The 23,122-nt window shown below is 65.0% G+C and overlaps 1 protein-coding gene across 5 annotated transcripts; it reads left to right on the top strand.

The window, feature by feature from the left end:
* Nucleotides 1-2,671: 2,671 nt before the first annotated feature.
* ZNF385A (zinc finger protein 385A) lies at nt 2,672-22,836 on the top strand. Of its 5 annotated transcripts, none has more exons than XM_038577853.1 (8): nt 2,672-2,787; nt 8,694-8,830; nt 16,527-16,637; nt 18,037-18,199; nt 20,194-20,436; nt 20,961-21,130; nt 21,247-21,342; nt 21,517-22,836. In XM_038577853.1, the coding sequence occupies exons 1-8, from the start codon at nt 2,778-2,780 to the stop codon at nt 21,745-21,747; spliced, it is 1,161 nt and encodes a 386-aa protein (XP_038433781.1). In that variant the 5' UTR covers nt 2,672-2,777; the 3' UTR covers nt 21,748-22,836. The 5 variants fall into 5 exon arrangements, with proteins under 5 accessions (XP_038433781.1, XP_038433782.1, XP_038433780.1 ...); XM_038577854.1 differs by lacking the exon at nt 2,672-2,787 and adding an exon at nt 7,518-7,650; XM_038577852.1 differs by lacking the exon at nt 2,672-2,787 and adding an exon at nt 8,451-8,569.
* Nucleotides 22,837-23,122: the final 286 nt, after the last annotated feature.

Below are 23,122 nucleotides of genomic sequence, written 5' to 3'. Positions count from 1 at the left end.
CGAGGCAAATAGGGCCCTGTCGCGCTAGGCCAGGAATCAGCCACCGGAGGGCAGCATAGCCACAGATTTATGGGAATTTGGGGCGGGAGCGCCTGGAGTCCATCTCCCCCCTTCGCCCCATCACCCAGGCTGCTCTTATTAACTTAGGCTTCTGCCCAGCAGCGCCTGCATCACCTTAAAAATACCTCTCCTGAGAGATCGAGGCTGCTGCACGCTCCAGCCTGTGACTTCCTGATAATCCTGTGCCTCAGGACTTCTTTCCAGAACCTATAAGTGAAGAGGGACTGATAAGGAGGCAGAGACCTAGTGAGGCCAGGAGCCGCCCGGTACTTGCACGGATGGCAGGCGATGCAGAAGGAGGCACTGGAACCCCCGAGGAAGGAGATCTATCCCTCTGCTGGGGCGGGAGGAGGCTGGCGGCCAGACCCAGGCCCCGGGGGCCAGAGCCGAGGTGCCTCCGCCGAGGTGGGGGGGCAGGAGGAAATGAGGAGGGGAAGTGAGCCAGTACCGGGCGTGTCTGGGTAGTGCCTGTGCCTCTGGGTCTCAAAGTGGCAGGGTCGCTCCTGAGGGTACGCGGGACAGAAAGGGATTCCTGGGGCTCAGACATGGCCCGCAGTTGCATCTAGTCCCGGCCTCCTGCCCCTGCCCGGGACTCTCGGGCTGCCCGCTGTTTCCCCTTGCACACCTCCCGGCCCCTCCAGAGGATGTCTGCCTCGCGTCCCGAGCTGAGCCGTCCAGGGGGACAGGAAGGCCAGGAAGGCCGGGGCTGGAAGGCCTGAGCCCTCTCCTCGCCTGTTGGTGCGCAGCCGAAGGGAAGGAGGCCCAGGGCAGGGGACAGAGCAGCTGGGGGTGCGGGGAGGGGGAGGGGGCTCCGGAGAGGCAGCTGGCAGGCGGGAAGCTGATCTGGGGGTCTCAAGTTTCTTGACATCAATTAGAGCAACCGGCCTGGGCTCATTAGTAGCCCGGGGTGCAGGGCTCATCAATAATGAATGCACCCTGCACACTGCCTCCCCCCCTGCCTGCAAGGTCACCCCGCCCTCCAGCCAGCTGCCTCACCTGGGTAAGTTCAGCAACCCCTCTTCTGGGACCTCCCTAACTCAGAGTCCCAGGGGGCAGTGTGGGAGGGTGGACAATGCGGAGGCCAAGGGGTCTCTATCACCCATCAACCACGCCTGATGCTGACTCTTGTTTGTTCCGAGTCCACCAAGAAGGGGAAAGAATGGGGGGGGGTGTGCAGGAGGATGGACGACAGGGCCTGGGAGAAGCAGGCTTTGTGATATAGGGTTGAACAACAGGGTAGCAGGCTGGAGCTGGAGTAAGAGGACTCCCTCTGGTTGGCTGCGAGACCCTCCATCCTCTCCCAAGGCCAGATCTGGGCAGCAGGGCCCTGAGGTCTCTGGGCCGCCGGGTCAGAACCAGACCAAGGCATCCCCACCCCCCCCCACCCCCCCAGCAATCTCTTGCCCTTAAGCTGGAACATCTTTCCTTCAAACCAGATCAGTGAGGTGAAGGCAAGAGACTGCCGAAGTCCAGAATCGGGAACTTGAACTTCTGGTACCTTCATTAGCCATCTAGTCCCAACTTCCCTACTGAACCCCCGGAACACCAGCCCCCAATCCCCTTCCCCGCCCTCGCTGTACGCAGACACCAGTCCGTACCCTTCCACCAACCTCTTCCTCCCCGCCTCCACCCTCCTTAAATCCCAAGTGTTCTAGTTCCCAGTCACACCTCCTTTCCCTCTGGCTGGGGCCGGCCTGAAGCTGGCTGCATGGCATTCTGGGAAGTCCTCCGGCCGCCCTCCCTCTTGGGGCAGGTATAGACAGGTCCAGGCTGCAGCAGCTGCATCTTCCCCAGACACCTCACAGACTCCCAGGCTCCAGCCTCATGCTGGGGTCCCCGTGGCCCGCCCCTAATCGGTCCTCCTGTTGGTCCCTAAGATCCATGCGGTACATACAGCCCCCTGACACTACATTGTGTCCGAGTCCCCATCCTCCTCTGCACCTCAAACACCCCCCAGTCCTCTTGGACCCCTGCTCACCTTAGTGGGGGATGCCCAGCGAGCGGGGCCCTGAGGCCTGAGGCCTGAGGCCTGAGGCCTGCTCCTACCCGCCCCCTGCCCGCTGCCCCCCAGCTCAGGGCTGCACAGGGCTGAGCCTCCGCTCTGGGTCCTGTATCATCTTCTGGTTGCCCCCGGGCTCAGAGCTGCGAGCTTCTCCTTCCACCCCTTGGAGCCCACGGATGGGATCTCTTCCCCGCAGACCTTCCCGGGGGGACCCCCGCGTCTGACCCCCAGCCGGAGCTCCACCTGGGATCTTGGGCCCCACCGTTCACCTCGGAAGCCCAGCCCCCTGGCATCCTGCTCCGAGTCGGAGGAACAAAGGACCTCGGGTTCTCTGCACCCCCTGGCACCCTGCAGAGGCCCGGGGGGGGGGTCCCACCCAGGCCACAGCCGCCCCCCATCTTTGCTCAGACGCAGCCCTTCCCGGGGCCCCGGCACCTCCGTCGCCCGCGCGCCCGGCAGACGCCCTGTCCCCGGCCTGGCTGCGGGGACCCCGCGAACCCAGGAGCGGGGCGCAGGGGGACCGCGGGCGCCCCTCCCCTCCCCTCCCCTCCCCTCCCCCTCCCCCCGCGGCCCCTCCTCCCGCCTTCACCTGCTGCGGGCTCCGCCCCCGCCCCGCCGGCCTCCGCTCCGCCCCCGGCTCCTCCCCGGTACCCCAGCCCGGCCTCGCGGCCCCCGGGACACAGCGACGCGGAACCCCGGGCGCCGGGTCCCCAGCATGATCCTCGGTGAGTGCGCTCGCCCCCGCCCCGGCCCCGGCCCCGGCCCCCCCGCCCCTCCCCCTGCCGGGCCCGGACCCCTGCGCGCTGGGCTGCGCGGGCGAGCGGGACCCCCGCCCCGGAGGCGCCGCGTATTCATGAGGCTCATGAATATCCATGTCGGGCGAGGGGCCGGGGGAGGCGGCGGGGCCTGGAGAGCCCCGCGCGGGTGCGCCCCGGCCCGGCCCCCGCCCCCCGCCCGGCGCCCCGGGCCCAGCGCTGCGGGAAGCAGGGGGGGGGGCAGCCCCGGGCCGTGGCGGGGGAGCAGGGGCCGGGCCGGGCCGGGGCGGGGCGGGGGGCGTCCCGGGGCCTGCGGCCGTCCTGCCCCCGCACACCCTGCCCCTGCACGCCGGGACCTGCCCCGCGCCCGCCGCCCGGCTGCCTGCCTGGGCCCCGCTTCCCGGCCTCCTCCTGCCTCCTCCTGCCTCCTCCTGCCTCCTCCTTCACCCACCGCCACCCCCACCCTTGCCTTGGGCCGGGGGCACCGGGGGCACCGGGGGCACCGGGGACCCGCCAGGGGCCAGTCGGGCGGGGGAGGGGAGCCCCCGGGGCTCGGGCGGGCCTCCAGCCACCCCATCCTCATGACCTACATGGGAAGGGAGCCCGGGTGGGGGAGGAGAGGGACCAGTGGGCCTTGGGGTGCTCGGGCTCCCGGACTGGCGGCTGGGAGGCTCCAGGCCGCTGCCTCCACAGAGGTGGGCAGGCCCGCTCTGCCCCCTGCCCCCTGCGGGCTTGCGGGGCCCTGTTCCTGGTGGGAGACGCCCCCACACCTGTGGTCCCCTGCCCTCCCTGGGGACACCCGGCCCCCGCCTCAGCCCTCGGCTGGGTCCCTCTGCCCTTTGCCTCCCTGGCTCTTTGGCTTCCCCTCTTTCATTTGACCCCTGGTGACCTCCCAGTGGCGGCCCTCCTCTCCTTCACCCCCTTCCTTCGGCTCTTCCTGCCCCCCTCGGGCCTCTCCTCCCCGCCAGGCTCCGCACCCCTGGTCCATGAATGAGGCAAGGGAGGCATGAATGACTCGTCGCCTGCCTCCCTCTCCCGAGTCGCTCCAGCAAACAAGAGACTCCTCGCCCAGCTGGGAAGCCTAGCCCCACCCGAAGGGGACCCTCAGCCTCACATCCTGCACTCAGGCCCCCAGAGCAGAGGCTCCACATTCCTCTGGCCTGTGCAATCTCTGCAGGTTGGCGCCACCGGGGACACAGGCCCCACCCTGGGCACAGGCCCCAGGGGCAGCATCATGCTTCTCCAGGAGCACGAGCAGTGCTTCCCCTGGTCAGTGGGCTCTAACGCCGACCTTAGGGACCTGCTCAAACCTGACCAAGACCCCACCACGGGAGAAATCCCCGGGTCCACCAGTTGGACCCCAGCACATCTCCCTGGAGGACACTGTCCTTAATTCCTTCCTTGTGCCCGCCTACAGAGGGCCGGGAAGCCTGCCAGCCAGGTCCAGGCCCCACCCCCAGGACCCTTAGTAAGGCTTCCAGGTTCCAAATGCTGAGGTCCACCGAGTCCCTGTGCACGGTGGCCCTGACCAGCAGGTGGGGCCCGGCTACATGCTCAAGATCTAGACAGTGGGCCTAGGTTTAAGCAGATGGTGGTTCTGGGCTCAATCCCCTGTTCTGGGCCCTTCTTACTGTCCCCGCCACCTGGGCCCTGGGGAGAGGGGGCACTGAAGGAGGCCCTTTGCTGTCAGATTCCGAAGCTTTCCCATGGATCTTTTCTCCCTTCCCCTCCCAGCCACCTCCTCCGTTCAGCCCTGCCCCGCCTACCTCCACCCTAAGGTTATTAAGGATGTTTAAGTGGTTGTTCATAATCATCCCCTTGTTGCTTTCATCTTTGACTTCAAAGCCTTTCCAGCCCTCAGCCTGCCTCCTGTCCAGATGGGGGAAATTGAGGCAGAAGGGAACAGATACATGGGATTTGGTCAAGAATTCAAGATGCAGACGTTCAAGGCTCTCCTCTCAATCCCCAATTTTAAGCATTGCTGGGGGAGAAGCAGCGGCCAAAAGGCCTAAAGAGAAAGATGGATTAGAGATGAGGTCCCAGTCCAGACTGCAATCCAGTTCCTCCCTTGGCCCCAGAGTTTAATTCCCATCTTAACCCAGTGCTGACCGTGTGCTTGGGTTAGGGCCCTAATACCACTTGCAAGCCTAATCCCAGTACGTCTTCTCATCTCGCTCTCGCCCCGGCCCGGTCTCCGCGACCAGCACCCAGCACAGCCCTCCCGTCACGCCTCTCCCAGCTCCTGTTCCTACCAGACAGGACCACTCCCTGAGCCAGCTCACGGCGGACACTCCCATTCTTCCCCACAAGGGCTTGAGGCCGCAGGCCTGCCCTAAGACAGCCAAGGGGCTGGGACTCTAACCTGGCCGAAATCTCTGGGGAAGGGAAGAAGGAAAAGACTAGACCTCAGCGGGATGGGAGTTAGATGTGGCTTGGTTGTGGCTCGGTGCTGGAGAGGAAAGCCGAGGCGGATCAAAGTGCCTGGGGCTAGGTAGGACGTAGAAAGGGACAGATGGACATCCATCCAAGGGTCCGAGGGTTCACCCCCTCTAAAGTGCACTGGGAACGGTCTTTAATAAAACATCTGGCAATTCCCCACAGAGGCGGGCGGGGCCCTATCTGTTGGAGGCAATTACTCTAATGAGCTTCCCTCCGGAGTGGCCTGCCCCGGCTCCTCCCTGCCCTGCCTGACTTGTGCGCGGGCCGCTCGCACGCACTCCAGTTCTCGCTCCCACCCCCTCCAAACCTGCCCAAGCCCTCAGCTAGCCAGGTCTCAGAAGTCCTGATTTCCTGCCCCCCAGCCCCCCTGGGTCCTGTCCTTCCCCCACCCCATCCCCCATCCCTAGTCTACCCACAAAAGGGAAGCGCTTGAAAGCCCTCCCTGCCTCTGGAGCCAGACAGGTTCAAGCCTCCCTAGCTGTGTGACCTTGGTCAGGTGCCTCCCCCTCTCGGAGCGGACTGTCTCAGGACTGTCTCCTGGTCCTCCCTGAGCTGAGGACTCGTTTATTTAGCAAACACTCAGTGGGCTCCCCTGCGGCCTGCCAGCAGCCTGCGTGGACTCACTCGATCCCCTGGACCGGTCCTGGAGGCCCAACTGCTGTTCTCGTTTGCCAAATGCGCTAGGCACCTGCTCCTGAGCCGCGGAGCCGTCCTCAGGGAGACCGGGCACGTCCCGTGCCCGGCGTCTAGGAAGCCCTCCAAAGGGGCAAGTGCGAGTGCCCTCGGAGGAGGGGAGAGGGGGCGAATCGAGAGCCCTGCCTCTGTCCTCTGCCCCTCTCCCTGTCTCGAGCACAGGAGACCCCGCAGCAAGGAGGAGGCAAAGGAACCTCCAGGTGCCCGCCTGGCTTTCTGGCCTCGGCGCCTCCTCAGTTCAGCCCTGCCTCCACCCCCCTGCCCTCCCTCCTTCCCTCCGGGGCTCCTGGCAGTGGAAAAGATGAGTTGCTGGCCTCAGGGACCCGAAGCACCGCTCTTGCTTTCCGCCAACCCCAGGAAACGCAGGGAACTGGCCCTCCGCTCCCTCTCCTGGCGCAGGGTGCAGGCCTGCGGGCCGCCAGGCCTCCCAAGTGAGACTAGGGCCCCTCGGGGCGACGGGGCCGCCGCAGCCTTCGATTTAAATCCCAGCCCCACGCTTCCGGGCTCTGTGCCATCAGCCAAGGTTCCTAACTTCTCTGAGCCTCAGTGTCCTCGTATGTCAAATGGGCAAAGTACTTACCAGCTGCCCCCCATGGAGCCACAGTGGTCTCACAGGGTAAATGCCATAAGACTCGGAACTCAGTGCCTGGCACACGGCGGCCCTACAACACACGGTTTTTCAATTGCCTTTTCCAGAAAGCATCTCTGTCTTCCGAGCCTGGGTGTCTGAGCGGTGGGAGCTCCAGAGGGTAGAGAGCTCGGGACAGGGTCAAGGAGCTGAGCTGCTCCGGGGCAGCACAAGTGCCAGCCCCGAACCAGCTGCTAGGGGTGGGTGCTGGGTGCCTGGGACTCTGGGAGCGCTCAGGTTTCTCTCACCATTCCTGATGCTGCCCGGGGCTCGTTAGGGCTGCCCTGGTGTGCCAGGCTGGGGGCGGGGTGCACGCGGAGGGGAGAAGCCCTGGGGGGCCAGGCCACACGCCCCTCGCCCCTCGGGCTGTCCCTGCCTCCTCTCGCCCTGTCTGTTCTCCTTCCGGCTGTCTGCCCTGGCCTCCAGCTCTGTGTCCAGCTTCTCAGCACAGTCTCTCTTTTTCTCTCTCATTTCACTCCCTTCATCTCTCCGTTGTTCACTATCCTTTTCTGTCTCAGGATCTATGTCTCCTTTCTCAGTCGCTCACCCCTGCTTCTGTCATTCTTCGCCAGCCTCCGTCTGTCTGTCGTCCTCCTCCCCCATCCCATCCCCACTCCCAGGTGGCAGAGGAGGGAAGGCACGCAGGGCTCACAAGACCCCCAGCTGCCCGAGGGCCAAAGCCAAGCATCCTGCCCTTTCCTTCAACCCTTAGCCGTCTAGAGCCCAAGCTCCCGGCAGCCTTGACCTCAGGTACCCTGGCCACCCACCCCGGCAGAAGAGAGAGACCCCTCCAGACCTTTCTGGACCAGCTCCCTGCCCCCAGCTGTGCCTGAGCCCTCCCCACCCCCTCCCTCTCGCCTCCGATTCCCTAATCCCTGCTCCCCCGCCCTCCCCTCTGCCCCACTTTTCCAGGGCTCTGATTGGCTGAGTCTACTGACTGGACTGGGGGGGAGGGGGCTGGCCAAGGTGGGGGCAGGGGGCAGAACCGAGGGAAGGGGACGCTGTCAGGCCCAGGCCCCTGGGGGGCCAGGGCCAGGCCACTGCCTGGGGGCAGCGGGCACCAGGGACTGAAGGTATGCAAAGGGCAGTGTCTATGGAGGGAGCAGGAACGGATCCCGGGGTACCCTCTGCCCCAGTAAGGTCAAGGGAGGACGGGGCCAGGCTTGCAGCCTCCTGGCTTTGCCTTTGTTCCTGGGAACCCCCGTTGTTGGCAGGGGGTTGCTGGAGCAGTGAAGGGCAGCCAGGACAGCGAGGCCGCAGAAGGGAGCTGGGCTAGCGGAAGCCACGGGGGCCCTGAGGGCCTTGGCCCACCCCCTTTGGAGCCTGGCAAGGTTCCTCCGTGGCTCTGAGGGGAGGAGAAGGCTTCAGGGGTGGGTGGGTAGTGGAGGGGCTCGCCTGGACTTTCATTTCCCCTTGGGGTCAGACCCAGGCGTTCCCCTCCCAGAGGCCTGGGTTGACGGTTCCTCCTGCAGAGCTGGAGCTGAACCCTCCCAGGGAGACAAAGGGGCAGGTTGGGGCAGGGGGCTCTGAGAGTGCGCCCAGGCAGCCCACGGCCCAGAGCAAACGCCACTCACCTGGTCCCTATCCCCGGCGATGTCACAGTTCACTAGGAATTGCGACTGGGACAAATCTCGGCTCTTTGGGCAGCCTGACTCAGTAGCCCTCCTCCGAGTCTAGGCCTCAACATGCCCCTCTGGGCAGTGGGATGCATCACCGGCCAGACTCTGTTCTCCCCGGGGTGAGACCTAGCCTTTGGGGCTCGTTGGGGGAAAACCAAACCGGAAGAAGGGAGTGACCAGAGCCACGGGGCTCCCGAGCCCTGCTGATCCAGCTCTTCCTGGGTCTGTAAGATGCCTAAAGGTCTTGGGGGAGGGAGGCTGGAGAAGGGGGAAGTGAAAACCACCCAGAAGGGAAGGAGTGGTCTGCACCCTCCCCTGGGCCCACAGGGCACTGTGCTCCGTTGCTCCGAGCCAGCCAGCGAGCAGGGGAAGTGTGTGTGCATGGGGTCACACTTCTGAGTGTGGGGGCGCCTGCTGGGGAGTGGGACTGGCAGGTGTGGGTGGGGCTCCCAAGCTCCGACCTTCCTGCCCCACGTAATGTTTTCTCTGCCCTTCAGGCAGCCTGAGCCGGGCAGGGCCCCTCCCTCTGCTTCGGCAGCCCCCCATCATGCAGCCCCCGCTGGACCTCAAGCAGATCCTGCCCTTCCCACTGGAGCCGGCCCCCACCCTGGGCCTCTTCAGCAACTACAGCACTGTGAGTAGCAGCCTGCCTGCCTGCCTTACCCCCCGGAGCCCCTGGCCCCTGCTGTCCCTCCACCTCACCCCTGCCCTCTTTTCCTCTTGCACCTGGTTCCCTACCTCCTCTGAGGACGCCACCTGCCTGGCTCCCAGGCCGCTGCAAGCGCTGTTGGCTCCCTGCTATACGGTTAGCAACAGTAACAACAGGAGCTGACATTTGCCCGGCTCCCACTATGAGCCAGAAGGTGTGCTACGGGCTTCATGTGAATCCTCTGCTGGAGCCCACCACCTAGAGCAGTGGGGCCTGGAGTGCTGATTGTGACTACAGGCAGGTGGGAGGGGCGACAGGTGCTGAATCCAGGAGGGAGTAAGCAGGGCCCCAAGCCTGCCCGTCCGTTCGTCCGTTCGTAACCTCTAGCTCTCGGGAGCACGCAGCTGGGAGGGCAGGGCCAGCGGGGTGGGCCTCAGAGGGCTAGCGAACTGGCCCCGGCTTAATGGACTATGAAATAGGGAGCCACCTCACCCCTGAGCAGGAAAGGGACTCGGGGACAGCGGTGTTTGAGGAGGGGCAGTGGGACGGCTGGCTGAAAGGGAGCGGAGGCCGGAGGCTGTCCCGCCTGGGCCAGGGCAGGGCCGCGAGGGTACAGTAGGGAGGAGGCAAGGAAATATTCATAGGCCATGGCGCCCACCTGGTGCTTGGGGCGGGGGGAGAATAGAGAGGATGATCGAGGCTGACCCCAGGATTCAAGTCTCTGTGGCTGGATGAAGCCACCTTGGCGGGGGACACAGGTCTGCAGGAGGAAGTGGGTCTGGGCTGAGGCCGCTGAGCTCATGTCAGGACCCGGCGAGCTGGTATGCGAGCGGCATGGAGTCAGAAATGCCCGGCACACGGTTGGATTTGGGGCCCGGAGAGTGGGCTGGAGCTGGAGGTCTGGAGGAAGCTGGCAGCTCGGCTCCCGCAGGCCCCGGCAAGGCCCCCGCACGGCCCCGGCTAGGCCCCGGCTAGACCCGGACTAGGCCCTGGCAAGGCCCTGACTAGGCCCCGGCTAGGACCCAGGCTAGGCCCCGGCAAGGCCCCCGCAAAACCCCGGCAAGGCTCCAACTAGGACCTGGCTAGGCCCTGGCATGGCCTCCACAAGGCCCTGGCTAGACCCCGGCAAGGCCCCAGCAAGGCTCCGACTAGGACCCGGCACGGCCCCGGCTAGACCCCGGCTAGACCCCGGCTAGACCCCGGCTAGGACCCGGCTAGGCCCCGGCAAGGCCCCAGCAAGGCTCCAACTAGGACCCGACTAGGCCCCGCACGGCCCCGAGGCCGCAAACGCGGACTGACCGACCGGGCGGCGGCTGCTGTGTCTATACCCATGTCACTGCGTCTTCACCGCAGCCCGGCAAGGTGGACGTTGTCATTCCTGCTTCACAGCTGGCAGGGCCAAGACCCCGGCCCGAAGGTTTTCGTCATTTACCTCAATCGACACAGTATGTGCCGAACGAATGACGTGAACCCATAGCCTCTGACCCCCCACGGAGCTCCCCTTACTTCCAGCTGCTTCCTCCAAACTCCTCCCAGAGAATCCAGGTGAACATTTGCGTTGCACCCTGAGGTGTGCAAAGTGTTTCTCGGGTCTCAGTCTTTGTAGCGCCCCTGGGGAAGCTGTTGTTTCATCCCTGTTTCACAGATGAGAAAGTCGCGTCCTGACTATAAGCAAGGCCCCGTTCTAGACACGATGGACACATGAGGGCAAACACTCAGACAGGGTCCAGTCTCGAAAGAGCTCATATTCGGGAGAGAAACGTAGACATCTCTGCAGCGACCTATAACACAAAACAGAGCAAGGGTTATAGATACTGGGACAGAGACGCTGACAATGACTCGAGTGAACAAAAAAGAATGTTAGGAGCCTACTGTGTGCTGGGCACTGTGCCAGGTGCCAGGGACATAGGACTTTGTGCCCTTGGGGAGCCCGTGCTTGGTAGGAAAGATAACAAGTTAGCAGCTACCCTACAGTGTGAAAAGAGCCGCGTCAGAAGCATTTAGCTTATAGGGGAACCCAAGGGGGTGTCGAGAACGACTTGCTGAATGAGGTGGTGCCTGAGGGACCAACCTGAGCTGAGCAGGAGAAAGAGAACAGAGGAAAAAAGGACCGAACCCGGAGCAGGGGACAGATGATTTGGGCTTTGAAGAATTATTAGTAGGATTCTAAAAGGGGCCTTAGAGAACATTCCAGACGGGAGCAGTTAGCATGAACAAGGGCTAGCAAAGAGCACGTGAGGAAGTGCAATTGATCCAGTTTGACCAGAGCAGAAGGTGCTGGAAATACTTTCCCCTGCCTGCACAGCGCATTCACACTTACCCTGAGGTCTCCCATCATTTTCCTCATTTAAAAAAAAAATGTTTTATTTATTTATTCATGAGAGACAGAGAGAGAGAGAGAGGCAGAGACACAGGCAGAGGGAGAAGCAGGCTCCATGCAGGGAGCCCGACGTGGGACTCGATCCCGGGTCTCCAGGATCACGCCCTGGGCCGAAGGCGGTGCTAAACCGCTGAGCCACCCGGGCTGCCCTTGTCCCCATTTTATAGATGAGGAAAACGCAGAGCGAGGGAGGTTAAGTGACTTGCCCAAGGCCACAAGGCTAGTCCATGCACATGGGAAGTGCGGGGTTGCTGACTCCCCCGGAGTTCCCGGCTCCACTGCCTCTAGTAGGGACTAGCTATTTAAACTTAAAGCCATAAAAAAAAAAATAAAAAATAAAAGAATAAATAAAATAAAAAATAAATGTAAAGCCATAAGCGCTGATACGCCGGGAGTGCCGGCCGCACCCACTTTAGCATTTGACTGGCAGGATTTGAACTGGCCTCCCGACACTACTGGCTGTGCGACCTCAGGCAAGCTGCTTCGCGACTCTGACCCTGAATTTTTCCAGCTGTAAGACAGGATCGTAAGAGAAGTAACGCAGCAGAGGCTGTTGTGAGAGCCGTGTCTCACCATCACGATGCACAAAGGGTTCAGTGTCGTTCGCTGCTGCGATCACGTTATTGCCGTTATTTTTATTTAAGAGAGGATCAGAGAGAGAGAGGTGGTATGGCCAAGGCCTCGGGCACTTGGGATAAGCAGAATTGGGCAGCGGGAAGAGGGGGAGGCTCCGGCTAAGGAAATGGAGGCGCCGCTGGAGGGGGCGGGGATGCAACCTGGCTCCCCGAGAGGTAGAGAAGCCAAAGGAGAGAGCGTGGCGGGCTGCATCAATAGTGTCAAATTCTGCAGGGGAACGAGGACTGCAGAAAAGCTGCAGACGGGCCTCTGGCAGCACCGTGCAGCCGATCCGGACGTGGCTTTGGAGTCAGGCTGCCCGGGTTTAAAGTCAGATCCTGGTCCAGCCACTTAACTAGCTTATGACCTTGGGCAAATTATCTGACCTCTCTAAACCTCGGCCCCCTCCTCTATAAAATGGAGATAATCATAGTACTTATTTTGAATAGCGGTGGAGATTAAATTAGATAATCCACGCAAAGAGCTGGGTACAGGGGCTGGCACATTGCAAGGGCTCAGCCGCCGTGTGGTGGTGGTGGTGGTGGTGGTGGTGGTGGTGGTGGTTTTATTACTCCTCGCAGGGCCTCCCCCTCCCTGGGCTGAGAGCTCCAGGTGTCTCCGCTGCTGGGGCCGCCCTCCCCCTTACACCCCTGGCCACAGCAGGCTTGCCTCTGCCCTGGGACCTCCCGTTGTCTCCCGAAGAGACGTCTCTACATCCGGTCCCCCGCTCCACTCACCCCTCTGTCCTGGGCGGAAGGGAAGGGGAGAGGTGAGGGCGCGGGGAGCCTAAGAGGGGCGCAGACGGGGCGGGGCGGTTCTGCGGTTCTCCCCGCAGCCCCGCGCTGCGCCGCCGCCGCCGCCAGGGGGCAGCAAGCGCACGGGACAGGCGGTCCTGGGGAGCGCGGCCGTCCGGCAGGTGGCGGGCGGCGGCCGCGGGGAGCGGGTTAGGGACCGTGTCCGCAGGCTGGGGTCGCTCCTGCTCCGGGCCCCCCCGCAGCCCCACCGTCCGCGGGACCCAGCGAGGGAGCAGACGCCCAGGTGCCGGGGCGCGACTGCCCCTCCCCGGAAGGGGGGCTGGGAAAGGGCGAAGGGGTCGCGAGCAGGGCGGCCAGGACAAGGGGCGTCTGCGGACCTGGAGGAGGGGCTGTCGCAAAGGGCCGGGGGCCGGGCCGGGGCGAAGGGATGGCGGAGGGGAGAGGCGGCCGAGCTAGACACCCCGCGTCGCCCCAGGCTTGGGGGGGACCCCGCGCCCAGCCAGGGTCCTTGGCGGAGAAACCGAGGTCACCGGGCGGGTCCTGCTCGCCGCACCTGGATGCGGAGCCCCCTCCTCCCCGCCTCCCGCAGCCCCGCTTCCCCGCGCTCGGGCCCCGCCCCCGCGCCGCCCCAGGCCCCGCCCCCGCGCTCGCCCAGGCCCCGCCCACTCCCGCCTCGGGCCCCGCCCACTCCGCCTCGGGCCCCGCCCACTCCCCGGCCCCCGAGCCTCGCCCCGCCCCCGCGTCTGGCCCCGCCCCCGAGCCCGGCCCCGCCCACGTCCCCGCCCCCGGGGCGGGCTCCCGGCCCCGCCGGCCCCGCCTCCCCTCCCCGGGCCGGCCCCGCCGCACAGCCCCGAGCCACCCGGGCAACGAGCGCCGCGTCCCCGGCCTGCCCGGCCCGGCTCGGGTGCCCCGCCCGGGTCCGCCACGCCGGGCCATGGAGTCGCGGCCCCCGGGGCCCCGCAGGGTAAGCCCCCCGGCGCCCCTCCCCGGCCCCCGCCGCTGCCGCAGCCGCAGCCCCCCCGCCCCGCCGGCCCCCGCGGCCGGCCCGTCCCTCTCGCCCGGTCCCGGGCTGTGCGGCCCTCCCATCCCCCACGCCTGGCGCGGCCCCGAGCAATCCCCGGGTCGCGGCCGGCGCCCCCGACTCGGCCACCGCGCCGGCCCCCCCTCGGCCCCTCGCCCCGGCGGCCCAGATGCTCGGACTCCCCATCAGGTCCTGCGTGCGCCCCCAGGTGACCACGCCGCCGGATGCCTCATCCCATCCCGGCATCACCTCTCCCCCCAGCCTGCACCTGCTCTTCAGACCCCCCTGGGCCGCTCTCTCCTACGTCAGTCCCTCAGGTCTTCCCGTCCCGGAGACCCCAGCCTCCTTCCCCTTCCACCTCTGTGGGGTGCGGGGGAGGGGGACGGGGCAGCGGGGCGCTCCCACAGGGGGCAGCGGCTTCCATCAGATAAAGGGCAGTGGAAGGAAATCCAATCATGCCCCCCCCTCGTGTTCCTGATCTGGTTTCCTCCCTTCCCTCCCCCTTGCCCTTCCTGATTCCTTTTGCCCCAGCTCAGGGAGGAGTCCCCTTCACGTCTGCTGCTGGAGGGCAGGTGGGAGAGGCGGTGCCGACCTTTCCAGGCCGTGTCCAGGCCGCAGTGCCGGGGAAGGGGCTCTGGAGGGGAGCGGCTGTGGGAGCTGCTGGCCTCCCCCCTCCCCAGAGAGCCCTCATCTAGGTCACCAGGGCCTCTTGACCTTGGCCCGGAGCGGCACTTGGGTGGCTCACATTCCACCTGCGCAGGGATTGGGCCCAGGAGCCCTCACCTTCAGCCTGGTGTCTCCTCAGTTCCTGGAGGAGAGGCTGGGAAGGACCCCCGGCCCTGGGTTGATGCCCTCCTCCCCATCCCACCCCGCCCGGCACCCCCCACCCCTAGTTGATGTTTCTGGACTTAAACCTGAGGATGGGTGTGTGCAGGAGGGAAGGCTCTCCACCTGGAGGAGGGACCCAAGTGGGGCAGGGACCATTCTCCCAGGGTGGATACTGGGATGGTCAGCCCACAGGTCGTCCTCAGGGCGCTCTGGGGAGCAGGCTGGGGTGATGGGTGGGGCAGGGACAGAACTGGGGCCTCTGCTGTCCCCTCTCCATCCCACTCCTCTCTCCCTGCTGCTGTCCTCGACTTAGGTTTCCAGGCCCAGATTGGGTTTCTGTTTGGGCTGAATTCCATTCCCCACCCAGCATGGGAGGAAGCCCAGGGGCTGAGGAGAACTCCCTGGGCAGGGGGCGGGGGCGTCTCTGGATAGGGAGGACTGACGCCTGGAGACTGGGAGCCCCAGAGCAGTCGCCCGTCTCCCCTTTCTGATTAAAGCCTGTCTCCAACTTGGTCTGTCTTTCTTTCTGCCAAACGCATCATACATTCACACAGATAAACACACAGCCGAAGATTACACAACCTGACCATTCATGGCGTCGCCAAAGCCCCCGACACAGAAATGTTGATGCATCAATGATGTACACACAGCACATGACACTCCTTCACACTCCACCCATGCACAGATTGATCACAGCCTGCCCAGACACACGCAGTCACACCCATTCTTCCCTTGTTTGGCTCCTCTTTGACTAGGACCTGGGCTTCCAGGAGGTGAAAAATGAGCTACTGAAAGGAAAGGGGCTGCTTCCAGCCAGGGGCAGACCAAGTGACGGGACACCCGTCCCTCAGACCGGTCACCCGAACGCGGTCTCGGCTCTCGCCTCTACTGCCATTTCTCGGGGATCCGAAGCCCCGTCCCCGACGTTGCCCCCAAGCAGCCAGGGGAGCTCCGGGGGAGAGTCAGGATATGTGGACTCTCCGGAGTCCAACCACCTTCCTCTGCCCGCTTCAAGTCCCCGTCTCTGTCTGTTGTCTTCCTGGGAGCCACTGAAGACCTGGGCACGGGGAAGGGGCTCGGCTGAGAGCTAAGGAACCCCAAGCCCCAGCAACTATTTTTCACTTGGCCCTTCCACCTAAAAGACAAGGCCTCAGCTGTTACTTGGTTCCCTTCTTAGAGGTCCCAGCCATCATTCAATCCTCCTCGGCCTGGCTACAGTCCAGTCCTGCCTCTCCCTGGCCGCCCCGGGGGCCAGAGGGAGGAGCACTGTGCAGGGAGGCAGTTTCCGTGCGTCTCTAGGCCCCTGGCTTCATCCCCTGATAGCCGCAGGCCTCAGAGAGAAACTCCCATCCTCTCCCCTCCTCATGTGAACCCTTGGCAGGAGCCTGCAAACACATCTGCTGACCCAGGGTGGGGGCAGAGACTGTTCCTAATCACACCCAGCCCCACAGCCCTGCCCCAGGCAAAGAGTTCAGAAGATCTCCCGGCTGCCTCAGGCCAGCCGGCTTCGTAGTTTCCCCTACTAATTCCCCATTATTAGCTACAGCCACCTACTTCCTCCTGAGTTTTCCACTCTGTTTAGACTTGCTGCCTGAAAGAGGTGTAGGGGGCGGGTTAGGGCAACCTGGGGCCCACGGGAAGCTGGGAACGTCTGTCTCCCAGGGCCAGAAGCTTGGCTTGGTAGCACCTTGCCCCAGACAGAGCAGGACCAGGGGCCAAGCCTCAGCGAAGGCCCCGCGGCCAGGCTGCTTCGGGACCTGCCGTCTGTGGGACCCTGGTGGGTGGGCCCAGCCGTGGGTCCAAGAGCCTTGGATCGCGGGCTGTGATGAGCTGAGGCCGGTTCCAGCCCGGCTCGGGGCTCCTCCCGTGAGGAGCCTCTGTGTCCCGAGTTGGGGCCAGGCCGTCCCTGCCGGGGCCGTGGACACTGGGCCGGGAGGGAATCGGGGGACAGGCCCAAAGGCCTAGGCAAAGGGGGGGTGGACAGGAGGTGCCGGGGACTCGGGTTCAGCCCCGCCGCCACGTGGGGGATGATGGACACGAGCCTGTGCTGGGGCCCCGGCTCACCCCAGCCTGCCTCCGCAGATGGACCCTGTGCAGAAGGCCGTCCTGTCCCACACTTTCGGGGGGCCCCTGCTCAAGACCAAGCGGCCCGTCATCTCCTGCAACGTCTGTCAAATCCGCTTCAATTCCCAGGTAAGGGCCCACCGGCGGCACGGCGGGAGGGCAGAGGCCGGGCGCTGGGGGCCCCGGGCAGGGGAGGGGGCAGGGGGGCGGGGGGGGGGGTGGCCGGGAGGGCCCGGAGGGGCCGTGCGCTCGACGTGCAGCAGGCCATCCGGAGGCCGCCGCTGGGCAGCCGCGGCCGAGGGCCTGGCACGCAGGGGGCCATGAGGCACGGGCCCCGCTAGGGCACCGACTCCGCTGCCGGCCTGCGCCCCCTTGGCCCCGCGGGCCCCTCCCCTGCCGGCCTCCTCCCCCCGCCCCCCTTGCCCATGCACAGAAGCCCCCCAAGACGCAGCCCCTAGATGGCAGGCCTCCCAGCCGCCCTCGCGCTGGGGCTCCCCTGGGACTGCATGTGGGCCTGCCGGGGACTTGCGGGGCGCAAGTTCTGAGAGCTTTTAGGGAAAAGCAGCAGAGCTTCATTCTGCTGAGTAGGGGGAAGTAAGCCATGTTCTGTGTCTCTCCGCAGTCCGCACGCGCGCACACACGCGCACACGCGCACACCCGCGATGCCGGGCTCCACAGACTGCTCCCCCTCCCACCCCTGGCTGTCGATCTTGTTTTCCTGCCCGTCCACACTTTTTTTTATTTCTACTGTGTCCCTGTCTGGGTGACCTTGTGGCTCCGGGATTGTATATTGTTCAGAATAAACAGGAGATGCACATGGGAGTGGGGGTGGAGCCAGAACCAACTCAGCTTAGGTCTTTCCTTCACCTGCACCCCGGCACCCCCTCTGCCAGCTCTGGCTCCCCTCGCCGTGGAGGGTCGAGGACTAGGGGGCCAGGGGGCGCATGCAGGCTGCCCTCCACTCTTTGGCCCTCCCCTCCCCTCCCTGACCAAGTGGCGGTGTTTTGACAGCTGTCTCTCTCTCCAGAGCTGGGCTTGGGGCCAGGGTCCTCCAGGGTGTCCACAGAGGCTTCAGGAAAAATGAGAACCAGGGGGGAGTAGTCGGGATAGAGCCCAGGCCTCAGGGCTCTTGGGACTCCCGGCCTGAGTGCGGAAGCAGTGAAGGCTGGAGCCCAGGGTCGGGAGACAGGCACAAGAGGCCAGGGGGCCACGGACGCTGGCTGGCTGGGTTCAGGATTCCTTCTCGCAGACCCAGGTGAGAGCCCGAGTCAGCAGCCAGGCCCTGGGTGCGGCGGTAGGGAGGAGCCTGGCCTAGGTGAGCATCCAGGTCCCCAGCCCCTCGACCTTGAGGAGCTAGTCCGAACCCCAGGAGTAACCCGCCCTCCTTGGCCGGGACTTCACGCGTCTCCGGCGCGGGGGGAGACGGCCGCAGCCTGCCGAGGCCACCCCAGGGCCCGAGGGAGCTCGGCGGGGAGGACGGGCAGCTCGAAGGTGATCTCAGGCTCCATTTTCTTCCTCCGTCCCTAAGAGCCAGGCTGAGGCCCACTACAAGGGCAATCGCCACGCCCGAAGAGTCAAAGGCATCGAGGCTGCCAAGACGCGAGGCAGGGAGCCCGGCGCCCGGGAACCCGGAGACCCAGCTCCCCCGGGCGGTGCCCCCCCAAACGGGGATGGTGCAGCGGCCCGTCCAGGTGTGTCCGAACCCGACCCCCCCACCGGTTCAACTGCTCCTCTGTTCTTCCCCTCTTCCCAGAAGTCTCCTCTGCTTTCATCTCCCTCCTCCTCACCCCCACCCCACCCTACCCAAGGTGAGTCCTGGAGCCAAGCACAGTGATACAGAGTTTCCATCGTGTCACCCCCACTCCCGCCCCAGCATCCCCCCGTCTGTCCTCCCCGCCGCCTAGTGACTCAGAGAGGGGCTAGGGTGAGGCCAGACTCGCTCCAATCCAGGGAGAGGCTCCTCCATCTTGGGGGGGGGCAGGGAGGGCCCAGGGCCTGCCCCCCAGGGTTCCCCGTGGGGGAGACCGAGAGCTCAGGAGACCCCAGCCACCCCCTGTATGGTCTCAGGTGGTCTCCGGACCTCCCTGGGCCAAAGTGGTCTTTCCTGGGAATGAGGCTTTAAGATGCTCCAGGTCTTTTCCAGGTTTACCAAAAGCAAGTCTGAGATTCCTTCTCCCCCATGGCTGGTGGCCACCCTCCATCACGCTCCCAGCCCAGAAATTGAAAGGAAGGCGTATCAAGGCAGGAGGATGCGAGCCTCCCCCTCCTGGGATTACCACATCAGCTCTCGGTCATGAGCACCCCGGAGGACCCAAATACCCCCATTCCCTCTTCTCCTTGCCTGTCCTTTCTGCCCCGCCCCCAGGAGAGTGAGAAGCAGGCATCGGCGTCACCGGCGTGGGAACCAGGACCCCACTGGGCGCACACCCCCGGGGGCACGGATAGGGCAGGCAGCGGAGTCTTGATGTGCTCTGGCCGCTTCTTAGCCTGATCATCGTGTTGTTGTGTTTTTTTTTTTAAGATTTTATTTATTTATTCATGAAAGAGACACAGAGAGAGAGAGAGGCAGAGACACAGGCAGAGGGAGAAGCAGGCTCCATGCAGGGAGCCCGATGCGGGACTCGATCCTGGGACTCCAGGATCACGCCCTGGGCTGCAGGCGGCGCTAAACCGCTGAGCCACCCGGGCTGCCCTGATCATCCTTTTTTAACTTGGCAACGTCTCTATAAAATGGGGATGGGGTGGTGGTGGCGGCGGTGGCTGACATCCCTTGGCTGTCACTGTTCTGGTGCTTTATGTGTCTTATTACCTCATTTAGCGAGGCCCATCCACTGGCTGATCTCTGAGGAGACCGGACACTGCCCTCCTTTGTAAACCATGAAGCCCCGACCCCGACTGAGATGGGGTGCGCCCCCTGGGCTGAAATGGAGGTGCTGGGAGACGGAGATGAGAAATAAAGGGAGGCGGCACAGGGTGGATAAGCGAACGCACGCCCGCGGGCAGGGCCCCCCACCCGGGCCCGCCCCGCTGCCAGCCTCCCCACGACCCGGAAACTGGATCGGCCGCTGGAGCAAGAACGGGAGGGAGCGCTAGAGTTTCCCCGCGCAGAGGCCAGAGCCCAGCGCCGAGGGCTGCGGCCTGTGCATCTTTAATCAAGCCATGAATTATACAGCAGCCTGCATCCCTGCTCCCTCTCCGGTTCTGCTCTTGCTATTGCCCTTTTGCCGCGTCTGTAACTGTCTCTCCTGACCTCTCGGGCTGCGCCTGCCCCTTCCTAGAGCGCTTTGGCAGGCCTCCCTAGGGACTGGGCAGGACTCTGGGAAGGGGCTGGCCAGGCAGGCAGCCCGGGCCGGGTGGTAGGCCATTGAGGGGCAAGTCCTTGTTCCGTGCCTCTCCCCGTGGCCAGGCTGGGTGCCAGCTTCACCCTGAAAAGGAGGCCACTGGGGCTGGACCCCTCAACCGTTCCCAGCTTCTGGAGCATGAGCCAGGCGTTGGAGCCTCACACCCAGCCTGCAGCAGCTAGACCACATCTGGCTCCGGCCCAGGGCATGAGAGCATGCATGTTGTCACAGGGTGGGGACTCCTGGGCCCTTGCCCTCCAGGAAATGAGGGTGGGTTTCCTCCACATAAGGAATCGTCTCCGAAACCATCTGGGGTGACCCCTCTGTTTCTCCCCTAACAACAGTTTCCATGGAGAATGGACTGGGTCCAGCCCCGGGATCCCCAGAGAAACAGCCTGGCTCCCCATCTCCTCCCAGCATTCCGGAGACTGGTCAAGGTACAACCAAGGGTGAAGGCGGGACTCCAGCCCCAGCTGCCCTGCCGGGGGGCAGCAAGGAAGAAGAGGAAAAGGCCAAGCGGCTGCTCTACTGTGCTCTGTGCAAGGTGGCAGTGAACTCCCTGTCCCAGCTTGAGGCTCACAACAAAGGTATGGCCTCTCCTACCCCCACCCCTACTCCCCTCTTCTCAGCCCACTCCTGCTCCCTACCTCCTAGCCCCGCTGGTTTCCAACATCCTGGACCCTCCGAGGCTTACCAGCCCATCTCCCTCCTTCATCATGTGCTCCCTTCCTTAGCTAACTCCTCTGCCTGACTTAACCTCTTCACCTGCGACCCCGTCCCGACCCACCTTGCCTTCGGGGGCACCCACAAGGGGCTTGGAAAATCCCCACACTTGATGCTCCCTCGTATTTTGTTTTAAAGATTTTATTTATTTACTCATGAGACACACACAGAGAGAGAGGCAGAGACCCAGGCAGAGGGAGAAGCAGGTTCCCTGCGGGGAGCCGGATGCGGAATCCCCGGACCCTGGGGTCACGCCCTGGGCTGAAGGCCGCTGCTAACCCTCTGGCCCAGGGATCCCGCGGCTCATATTTTAATTGGGAACATGCTTGTCACCTAGTAGGCCTGGAGGGTTTTCCTCCACCCTTACCTTCAGCCTTCCGCGCTCCAGGTACTAAGCACAAGACCATTCTGGAGGCCCGAAGTGGGCTGGGCCCCATCAAAGCTTACCCTCGCCTGGGGCCGCCCACTCCCGGGGAACCGGAGGCCCCTGCCCAGGACCGAACCTTCCACTGTGAGATCTGCAATGTCAAGGTCAACTCGGAGGTCCAGCTGAAACAGGTGGGCCCCAGGCCGTCCCCAGGGGCTCGGGGGAGCGCTGCTCCCTAAGGCCGGAGGGGAATGGGGAACCTCCAGGGTCTGCCCGGGCTCACAGCCCCCTGCACCCACCCCCGCAGCACATTTCCAGCCGGCGGCACCGAGACGGCGTGGCCGGGAAGCCCAACCCGCTCCTGAGCCGTCACAAGAAGCCTAGGGGCGCGGCGGAGCTGGCGGTGAGGCCTGGGCGCGGGGAGGGGAGGGGGGGCGCAGGGGGAGGGGCGCGGAGGGGAGGGGGACACGGGGTGGGGCAGGGGGCGCGGGGGGAGGGGGGCCTGCTGGGGTGGGGGCGGGGGGCGGGGTTGCGGGCCGCGGGGTGACCCCTGCGCCCGCCCCTCTCCCCCCTGCAGGGCACGCTGACTTTCTCCAAGGAGCTGCCCAAGTCCCTGGCGGGCGGCCTGCTCCCCAGCCCCCTGGCGGTGGCTGCGGTGATGGCAGCGGCCGCGGGCTCCCCGCTGTCCCTGCGCCCCGCCCCGGCCGCGCCTCTCCTCCAGGGACCGCCCATCACCCACCCCTTGCTCCACCCGGCCCCCGGGCCCATCCGAACTGCGCACGGACCCATCCTCTTCTCCCCCTACTGACCCGAACCCCCAGCCCCCCCCGTGCGACCCCCCACCTCCAGCCGGGACCCAGGCCTCCAGGCTCCAAGCCTGCCCCCACTCCCGGCGCTCCCTGAATGATCTCTCTCCTTCCCCCCCGCCCCGAGGTACGGGGTTCCAGGAAAGGGGAGGGGTAGCGGGGGAGGGGGGCTTCAGAAGGGGGGGAACACCCCAGATCTCAGGGAACCCCGCCCCCTGCCCTTCCCTCTCCCCTAGAAAAGGGGGGGCCGTCTCACCCCCGAGCCCCCTTGGAGACACCCCCCCTCCCAAAAGCCATGTCCATTCAGCCCTTCCCCCCCAAACCTAGCACAAAACGGGGTTCACAAGCCATGGTCGGAGTCCGGGGGGCAGAAATGGATTTTCCTGGCAATAAGCGGACTCTGGGACTCCGGCCCCCTGCCCCCAAACTGAAGCGCTTCCGTGAACACCCCCGTCCTCCGCAGGGGGAGGGGAGCAGGCGGGGTCCTGGGTCCCTCCAAAGCACTTGGGTGTTCCCGCCTGCAACCTCACTGTGCCCGGCGCACCTTGCCCGACCCAGGCCCCGGGGGCGCGGGGCCGCTCGGGGGCATCTCCGGCACTTGGGTGGGACCAAGTAGATGCCCCCACAGGCCCCTCCCTCACCTCCTCCTCCCCACCCAGTCTGGATTCCATTCTTTTCACCAGCACCCATCGCCCAAGGGGTACCGAGGGGGGCAAGGGGTGTCCAGTCCAAGCCCACCCCCGCCTCGCCTTCCGCAAAACTGTGAGCAAAAAGCAATAGAAGCCTCGCCCCCGCCCCGGCCCTTTCCGCAGGATTCGCTGAGTCTGTAGCCTCCCCCGTCCCAGCTCCTAGACCTCGTGGCTGTCCCCCCACCAGACACCCACTACTGCACAACTCGGGCGGGGCGTGACCTCCCCGCCTCCGTGGTTTCCGTGTCGTCAGCCCCGCCAGCAGCCGACCCGGAGGGGGACGGGCCCCACTGGCCTTCCCGTCCCCACCAACTCTTACGCTTGACGATGTAGCAACCCCGGCCCCCCCACGTCCTCCCCTCCTCTCCTTGACAATAAAGTCTGGATTCGTTGCCCTCCGTCCCCCAGGCTCGGACTCTCGATGTTGGCCCCGGCTGCGGGGAGGGCCCAGCAGGTGCAGCAGCAGGTGCGGCGGCAGGTCCCACGGGAAGCGGCCCGGGCATCCTCTGCCCAGAGCGGGTCGCGGCCACGGGAGCTCCCCCGGCTCCTCCAGGCGGCGCCCACGACCTGGGGCTGCGGCGGGAGCAGGTGCAGGTCCCCCTCGGACAAAGGACACGATCCAGGCTCTTGTGCTTCTCCCTGATGGAAAACCCAAGCCAGCAACACGCGAGGCGTGGGGAGAAGCAGC

This window comes from Canis lupus, chromosome 27 (genome assembly GCF_011100685.1).
Source record: "Canis lupus familiaris isolate Mischka breed German Shepherd chromosome 27, alternate assembly UU_Cfam_GSD_1.0, whole genome shotgun sequence".
In the NCBI taxonomy this organism is placed as follows: Eukaryota; Metazoa; Chordata; class Mammalia; order Carnivora; family Canidae; genus Canis; species Canis lupus.
The sequence above is the reverse complement of the archived record's forward strand: the minus strand, read 5'-3'. Positions and strand labels throughout refer to the sequence as shown.

Bases quoted from the DNA above. Each gene is read 5' to 3' on its own strand.
- ZNF385A (XM_038577853.1), top strand. The intron at 16,638-18,036 runs GTAAGGGCCCAC...TCCGTCCCTAAG, and splicing joins AAATCCGCTTCAATTCCCAG to AGCCAGGCTGAGGCCCACTA. The intron at 18,200-20,193 runs GTGTGTCCGAAC...CCCTAACAACAG, and splicing joins TGGTGCAGCGGCCCGTCCAG to TTTCCATGGAGAATGGACTG.